General features: G+C 46.1%; 1 protein-coding gene and 1 long non-coding RNA gene across 3 annotated transcripts in view; one reads left to right on the forward strand and one right to left on the reverse strand.

Annotated features, from left to right (window-relative positions):
* The window catches only part of TMEM243 (transmembrane protein 243), a 32,968-nt gene extending 26,067 nt beyond the window's left edge, over positions 1-6,901 (reverse strand). The window contains exons 1-2 of one of the 2 annotated variants that reach the window (XM_032276493.1): positions 6,662-6,901; positions 5,705-5,997 (exon numbers count right to left, since the gene is read on the reverse strand). In XM_032276493.1, coding sequence (XP_032132384.1) covers positions 5,705-5,782 — 78 coding nt within the window. In that variant the 5' untranslated portion in view covers positions 5,783-5,997; positions 6,662-6,901. The remainder of the gene's footprint in view (positions 1-5,704; positions 5,998-6,661) is intronic. The other variant, XM_032276494.1, reaches the window with a different exon arrangement.
* LOC116550437 lies at positions 1,018-1,284 on the forward strand. Its single transcript, XR_004268406.1, has 2 exons — positions 1,018-1,087; positions 1,133-1,284. It is a non-coding gene; the product is annotated as an uncharacterized LOC116550437 (long non-coding RNA).
* Positions 6,902-8,656: the final 1,755 nt, after the last annotated feature.

The following is an 8,656-nucleotide window of genomic DNA, read 5'->3' on the forward strand; positions in this document are numbered from 1 at the left end:
CTTAGCTGTTTCCTTCTCTCTCCTTCTCCTGTTTCTCTCGCTCTTTAAATAAAATCACTTTTCTACAAATACTTTTGAGTCCGGCATTTACTGCACACTGCGCCGTGGTCCCCTCTCTCATTCTTGAGAGGACAAGCAATCAAGAATCTGGGGAAACATCCTCTCAGGGGAGCTGAGGGCACCCTGAACCCCAATATTACAATAGCTTTATTCTTTTTTTACCTTCTTCCTTGCATTTTTAGACATTATTTTTTCACCATCCCTACTGAGCCTTGTATTTAAGCAACAACAACAAAAATGGCATGAAGTAGCAACTCTAATCTTATGTGATTATTTGCAGAGGCCAAATGCCTCAAAAGTTTGAATTGCCTGACTAACATTAATCATAAAAAGCCCTTGCTTTTCACCATCTTTGTTTGCTTTTATTGGAGGAAGGGGGATAAATGAAGATACTTTTGTCTTTGAGGAACCAAAGATCTGAGCCTCAGAGGCCACTAACTTGCCTCCTTCACAGAGGGTCTCCCTACTATGGTATCTACTGGGGAATTCAGTATATGTACCCTCTCTCCAAGACACGGACTTCATATATCACATCCAAGAAAGAATAAAGGGGCAAGAGCTTGGTCACCACCCTTCTCAAAGGATGAATCACTTATTTTGTGATCAGTGAGCAATCAGAGTAGGCTGATCTAGACACTGGTTTGCCCTACATTGCACCACGTGGAGAGTGTTCATTCATCCTTTTCCCATTTGCCCTAGCTATGGGATGCTGCTTTGCTTTCTCCACTGAGAAAACCATTCTCTCCTTCCCCTTCTAGGTTTACCAGTCTAGATGAACTGAAACTGATTTCAGATGATTCCACAGTCAGCTAACAAGTCGAGATCAAGACTGACTCAGGAGCCCAGAGAGTAATTTAGTGCCCTTCTAACATAGACAGTGGGAAAGACTGCCCAAGCCGTGTGTTATACTAAAGCAAACTTTTAAAGGTAGTTGTGGGCAGAAGAGGGGAGACTATTTCCAGGTTTTCCTTCACACTAGGGGACAGGAAGGGAGGGAAAAGCAGAGGAAGGAAATTCATTGAACCATGTTTCCCAAAGTTTCTGTAGAAACTTGTTTAGTGAACGCTCCTAGGAAGCCGGAGGTAAGAACTGGGTAAGGGACTGTGCTAGGGCTGAAAAGGCCACACCACCTAAACAGTTTAGGAAGTGCTACCTACCCACCCTCACCAACTAGGGTTACAATGAAAACTGGCATATTAAACCTTCCAGGAGTCCCACAATAAAGAAAAATGTTTCATAAATGCGGCTATGGAAGCACCATGACTAACACTTCAGCTGCTTTATATAACTAAGCTGTCTGAAATGGCTGGGTCCTTTATCTAAAATGCTTGGGCCCAGAAGTGTTTGATTTCAGGTTGTCTTCAGGCTTTGGAATATTTATATATACTTGAGACCTTGGGGTGGGACACCAGTCTAAGCACAAAATTGGTTTCACATATATCTTGGATACATAGCCTGAAAGGCAAATTTTATACAGTATTTTAAAAATTTCTGTGCATGAAACAAATTTTGTGTTAAGTACTTTTGCGTGGAAATTCCCACTTGTAACATCAAGACAGTGCTCAAAAAGTTTTGGATTTTAGAACATTTCATACTTTGGATTTGGGACATCAGCCTGTATTAGCCATACGTAGTTGCTGAGCATCTGAAGCATGGCTAGTGTGAATTCAGATGGGCTGTTAGTGTAAAACACATACTGGATTTCAAAGGCTTAGTACAAAAAAAATCGTAGAAATATCTCAGTTTCTTGAGACAGTGTTGTTCTGTCACTCAGGCTGGAGCACAGTGGAACGAGTCTGCAGCTGGGACCACAAGTGTGTTCCACCATGCCCAGCTATTTTTTTTTTCCTGTACTGACAGGATCTCCTGTGTTGCCCAAGTTGGTCTCAAAATCCTGGGCTCAAGTGATTCTCCCACCTCAGCCTCTCAAAGTGCGTGATTACAGGCATGAGCCACCATGCCCAGCTAAAATTTTTTTTAGTATGGATTGTATGTTGAAATGATAGTATTAACATTTTGGAAATATGGGGTTAAAGTTATTAGTACTTCACTTGTTTCTTTATACTTTTTTATATGGCTATAAGAAATATAAACTGCATATATGGCTGCTCATATCCTATTTCTAGCACTCTTTTTCAGAAAATGCTAAGCCACAACACAGACTTGGAAACTTCAGATATTTCTTACCATCTTGGTATCTGTGCCATATTTCTAACTTGAAAGGGAAGTACTATAGCACAATACTGGGGAATGGTTTAAAAAAGATGTAAAAATCATCTGGGCATTCAAACTAGGATTCATAAGACAGCCAACCTAACAACATAAAAATTTCATAGGTTTCAAGGAATGAAGTCTATGTTTCCTACAAAAATGAACCCCTTTCCTTTTCTGTCAATAATCCCTAGGACAGGCACAATGGTTCATGCCTATAATCCCAGCACTTTAGAGGCCGATGTTTGAGACCAGCTTGAGGGCATGAGTTTGAGACCAGCCTGAGCAATATAGGAAGCCCCATCTCTACAACAAATTAAAAAGTTAGCCGGGCTTGGTAGAAAGCGTCCATAGTCTCTGCTACTCAGGAGGCTGAAGTGGGAGGGTCACTTGAGCCTAGGAGGTAGAGACTGCAGTTAGCGGTGGTCGTGCCACTGCACTACAATCTGAGTGACGAAGTGAGTCCCTGCCTCAAAGAAAAAAAATCCTATAGATATTTATGGAAAAATAGAAAACTGTTTCACTTTGCCTTTCTATGACTACACCTGTAAAGCTATTCCTAGATAGGAATACACTTAGAATGAACAATTTTCATGCTGAAGACTGAATCTGGGATTTCAGTAACTGAAATCACTATGTGCACCCAGCACAGATAAAGACAACCGTTCCCTGAGGGGCTTCCCCAAGAGGATGCTGCTCAAGGCCAACTTGGTTATATATTAATATTCACTGTTCTATAATAGATTTCATTATCTCTCAGTCACCTCACAACTTGAAGTAAACCACTTTAACTCCTACGTTCTGTGAAAGGGCAACAGGTTATGCAGATGTCTGGAGTCCTTTGAGAAGCAAAAACTGTCATAATTAAGTTATACTGACCTCACTATTCAACTCATGAAAGGAAGTTGGTGAAACATTACCAGAGGAAACTACTTTTATGACTGAACAAGTAACTCCCTCTGAGGGTTCTTCCACTTCCTTTGTTGTATAACAGAAATAAGAACACCCATCTCACAAAGGAAGTTGATGATCAAACAGGGGAAAGCTGAATGCCCACCATGTTGCCTGGCACCAAGGAAACACAAATGCACTCTTCTCCGCTCTCTGAGCTTCAGTTCTCCTTGTCTTAAAGTTAGAGTTTGCACCTAAAGTTGAGAGGCTATTTATATCAGTTCTCATAAAGCAAGTAAGATTACAAAATGCACAGGAAACCACCTGTCAGACTAGGACAGGAACTGGGCTTTACGCTTTCTCGATTTTCTCAGAACTGGTAGTTCACTAACAGCAAGTTTCCACTGTCAAGTGGCTATTGTGTTGTTTCCTGGCATGTAAAACAGCAAGCTGGATACATTCACACACAAGGGCAAGTGATGGGTTTCTCAGTGTCCCCAGGACCCTGCTCTAGCAGTTGCTGTCCTCTGTGGAAATGGCTCCACTGTAACACGTCCTATCCTTTCACTATTGAGGCCATTCCTGGGCCTCACCCTCCAGGCCCTCAAATCTTCATTTGCTATGAACACATATGGATGCCTCTCTTCTCTCCAACGAAGCATCTCCATTTGTATACATGTCTTCTCCCACCCTCAGACTAAGGGTCTCTCTCCCTTCTCCATTCCGTGGAATTTCTCTATGTCCAATCACCCTGTTCACTTCACAGACAGAGCTAAAGGGAGAAATATTGAGAGATCAGGAATTAATATGTATTAACTTTTTTCTCTGAATAGCTGAAGCTATGATTACATTGCCCTAAAGTTTCCTAAATAATCGCAGTGTGATATATTCTTATAGTAAGTAAATATGCAACAAAAGATTCATCTGGAATAGCAAAGTTCTTGGATGGGTTTCAATTGGATCATGGGCAATAGGAAACTTAAGTAATTGGATGTTTTGTCCCAAACTAATTTGAAAAACATCAATATTTCTAAGTGTCTGCATAAACGGATGAGTCCACTACCAAAGTCATCTATAATTACAAGAGCAATGGGTGAAAAAAGGTGAGGGGTCTGGATCACCCAGACCCCCAATCTATGTGCTGAAATATGTTGCAGAGGCCCTCTCTTAGCTCTTGGGACAGATGGACAAATTTCCCATACAAAAGCAACCAGTTCTTGTCTCCACCCCAACATGTCCCTGTCATAGCACAGATCCAACCACATCACATTTGTCTACATTTTTTTCCCATCTGACAGGGTTCATTGGCTCCCCAGGGCTAAATATATAATGCTCAATAACGTTTGCATAAGATGGAACATCTACTGGAGGAGGTATGCATCTCAAACCAGGAGCACTGTGGGCTGGGATTACACAAAGCCACAAGATGAACAAGGTGCATCTTCCTAGAGATAGAATTTAAAATGCTTTCCATATTAAAACATTTTGATTGAAAAGAGAAAGTAAAATCCACGTGGAGTTTAAAAAATAAAGTAGTCCTTTGGCAGCCTCACAGCTTCCAAATTCAGGGCTATCATCCAGACTGCTAGGTGTACCAGTTCCCTATTCTGTCTGCTGGAGGGCTCCCGCCAAAACTAAGAAATCCCAGAAGCTCTGGACTCTTACAAGCGCATTACCTTTCGAGAGCTGAAAGCAGTTTATCAGAAGTCCAAGATCACCAATACCACTTTTTTTTTCTTTTAGGCCAGTCAAATGAAGCAGGGGGATTGGAGAAGGAACAAAGAAATCTGTAACTGGCTGTGATCAGTTGGCAACAACACTGCACTGGGACCAGTCAACCAATGCCACTTTCCAGGTGAAAAAATAAACTAGGCGTATGTTGCCCAAAGTACTCAGAAAGTTAATGCTGACGATAGAAAAACATCTCTCCTCAATTGTTGGCCCAGCACATCACATAATTAATCCTTTTTAAAAGATGTTATGCTTTTTAAAGTCTAGAATAATGTACGATTGCTTGCTTGGGTTCAGGGACCCTTTGATCACTTCCTGGAATAGAAGCTATCATTCTAGAGCCCCTCACCTCAAGCCTCTCCCCTCTTTCCTTGCTTGCTGCTTCACTGCTCAGCAGCGAACCCTTAAGAGTTCTGTAAACAAGAATCAGAAGCAGCCTTTTCGGCTCTCTTAGGAAGCTGTGGGCGCACACCTGAAGACTTTGGAGAGTCAGTACTCCTGCTGAAGGTGCAGCTGTGCAACTACTAAATCAACCTCCCCTCCAGAGAGGCTTCCGCACTCCCCAGAAGGGCTTCCAATCACCCAGAACTTTCTGAACTTTTCTTCAGCCTTCAAGGCTCTTGGCCAACCATGTCCCAAAGCAGGCGACAAGTGGCCGGGCAAACATCCTGAGAGGGAAGCGGGATTGCAGAACCAGCTTCCTCCCTAAAAGTGCTTTTGGGAGCCGCAGAAGGACCCAGCCGGGACTCGACGGGAGGGCGGGCGGCAGACACACCCCCCATCCGCTCCTGGAGCCACAGTCCGCACTCACCTTGGCGGACGTCTCCCCGAATAGAGGTCTGTTGTCCAGGCCACTGGTGCCGTAGGTCCTGGTAGCGAAGTCCTCCATTTTGGGGTTTCTTCACTTTCCCCAAGCCACTTAAAAGCAAGCCAGCATGACGTCCCGAGCTCTCAGGTCCACCACTGCAAGCCTCCTCCTCACGGCTCCCGCATAGCCGAACCTGAGCGGTCAAGGAAGCACTGGCGCTGGCGGTGGGTGGGCGCTCACACCCGGAGAATCCGGCCGCTCTGCCCGGGCCACGCGCACCTCCTCATCTAGAGCAGCTGCCGCAGGAAGTGAAAGGAAACAAACGCTGCGTGGCGGACTCTCGGCGGGACGCCCCCGCCCAGGCAGCTCCCACTTCCTCAAATCTCAGCCCTCGGCGCCGCGCGGCTCTCCGCGCCCCCCCCCCCCCCGGCCCCTGGGGCAGCACCGCCCGCCGCTCGAACCCCGCTGCGGTTAGCACAGCGAATGGCTGTGCCCCCGCCCCGGAGTGACTCCCACGCCTCGGCCCCCCCTCCCCCCCATTTTTTACACAGTACTTTCCCATGTTTTCCCAGTTTTCTACAGTGAGCACGTATTCCTTCACGTTCAAGGGAGAAAAAGTTTTCTTGGAAGAACGCATTACGAACCCCTCTCCTAGCCCTCTGCGCCTCCCCCGCTCCGTTCCCCAGCGGCGGGAGAAGTGAAATTGCCGAGGCACAGCCCAGCGCTCTGCACACCCCTCCCGCGGCGCGGCGGGTTCAGGTCGCTGCCTGGGCCGAGCCAAGCAACTTGGATCCGTCTCCTGTGCTGCAGCTACCCAGGGCCGGTGTGCTCGCCAAACCTCCCGCACCTCCTGCTCTCGCCGCGCTCCCTGCCGGAACAGCAGCAGGAGTACGGCCTGGGCACAGCTAGAGGGAGAATCCCGCCTCGGCCCTGCCCAGATTGGCCCCGCGCCCGCCTAACCTGGGCATCCCCTTGGAGCCCGCACACTGGGGAGCCCTGGCCGCGCCGGGCAGCGAGGGCCCTGGGTGCACACCCACGCCGGAATCCGGTGCCGCGGCCGGGGGACGCGGGCCAGATGAGTGGGAGTAGACCTTCCTCGCTGGCCGAGGGCGGGCGCGCGGTCCCGGCGCAGCGCTGCAGATCCCTTCTCCGCTGCTTCTCAGCTCCCCAGACTCGGCCCGCGGCCTCCGTCTACAGCCGGCCCGGCCCGCCCAGCCCAGGTAACGTCATAACCGAGGCCACCAATCCCGCGGGCCGAGGCGCCACATTGGCTGCGGAGCTTTATTTCTAGAGGTGCCAGCTTATTCCCCGTGAAGCGGCCAATCTCCGCGGCTACACGTTTCTCAGCTTCTTAGTAATTAGCGTCCATGCGATCCACGTGGGCAAAGCACATTTCTGCAGATAGCCTTACACCTGGCTGAAAGCATTTTAAAAACAATCGACCTGCTTTAACTCCCTCAGTCTTCGCTTAACGAGGACAGAATGGCAGTCACTGGTAATTTTGGTTTAGGGTTGTTTGCATGTTTGCCTTGATTTGTTCTGTGGCAGGGATCTTATGTTGTTTACAGAAACAGTCAGGAGGCAGTAGTGCTAGATACTTATTTGACTTGTCCACTCATGCCGCCAGTGATGGTGCTGACTAAGCAAGTTTGCAGCAATGGAGCCAGTGCTTCCCGTACCAATCTCCTCTTCCAGGCTTTAGGGCACAGACAACTGCAAGTGAACAGGTCATGAAAAGTAACAACGTCACTCTACATTTCGAATCATGTATAAATATTGGGAAAAAAATACAGCTACGGTGGATTCTCAGGACACTATATAGCACCTAGATTGAAGAGAGTTCTGAAAATGTTTGTGTGCAGGGAGGGTCTGGGTTGGAAGTTGTACCCACACGACATTTAGAATCCAAGCCATGATTCCAGGCGTCTACCCAGCAGTTTACGACAAGGGATGGTCTAAAAACCACGTAGATACATAGATCTGGAATTTGCAACACGGAGCAGAATTAGTATGGTGCATATCTGATCTACAAGTTACGTATTTTACAATCATGTTTGTTTGTTCAGGACATCCTGATTAAACAGCAATGCTACATAATCCTGCACCCAGTTATCTTAGAAGATTGACTGGTTGTACAAATAACTTTATTCACTCACATTCAGCCACGTTCAACAAAATACTTTTGAGAATCTGCTATGTACCAGACAACTACCAGACATGGTAATATAGTGATGAAGACACAGGCATAGTCATAATCTTGAAGCTGGAGTGGAAAACAGAGATACATAATTACAATCTAAAGAAAAGAGATATGATGGCTATGAGCACAAGCTTTGAGGTTAATCGTTTCTGCCCTAAAACCCTGACGCCACCAGCGACAAGCTATGTGATCTTAGACAAGTTATCTAACAACCTCTCTTGAGCTCCTTCAAATGTAAAAAGTGAATATCATAATAAGTGGAACTATAGTATCTATAGTTCAACTGTTTTTTAAAAAATGTATTTAATAAAGAATATATAAGGCACCAACAAATGGTAAGTATCCAAATGGTGGCTGTCATAAATGGTGACAAGGGCTGTGAACTGGACATGATGGGGTATGATGGGGATACATGGGAGGATACCCAGTAGTTTCAGGTGGCAGGAAAAGTTTTCCCCAGGAAGTCTTCTAAATAAAGACCCAAAAGGAGAGTGTGAGTTAGCCAAGGCGAGAAGGAGAGGCAAAAAGCCAGTCCAGGGAGTCCAGATATCTGTGGAAGTTATGTTTAAGGTGGATGGTTGCATAAGGTATCATGATCTTCACACTCTAGAGCTGCTTATTCTTGTCTCATCAAGATTCTATGCCTCAGCTCCAACTGTTTTCCTGAAAACCAGCTTCCTCTGCTTCCTCATGATCACTACTTTCCCAAAACTTCAACTTGCATATGCCTTTAGTTTGTTTTGGTGCTAAGCTCA

This window comes from Sapajus apella, unplaced genomic scaffold (genome assembly GCF_009761245.1).
Source record: "Sapajus apella isolate SASKATOON/1434 unplaced genomic scaffold, GSC_monkey_1.0 scaffold7, whole genome shotgun sequence".
Taxonomy (NCBI): Eukaryota; Metazoa; Chordata; class Mammalia; order Primates; family Cebidae; genus Sapajus; species Sapajus apella.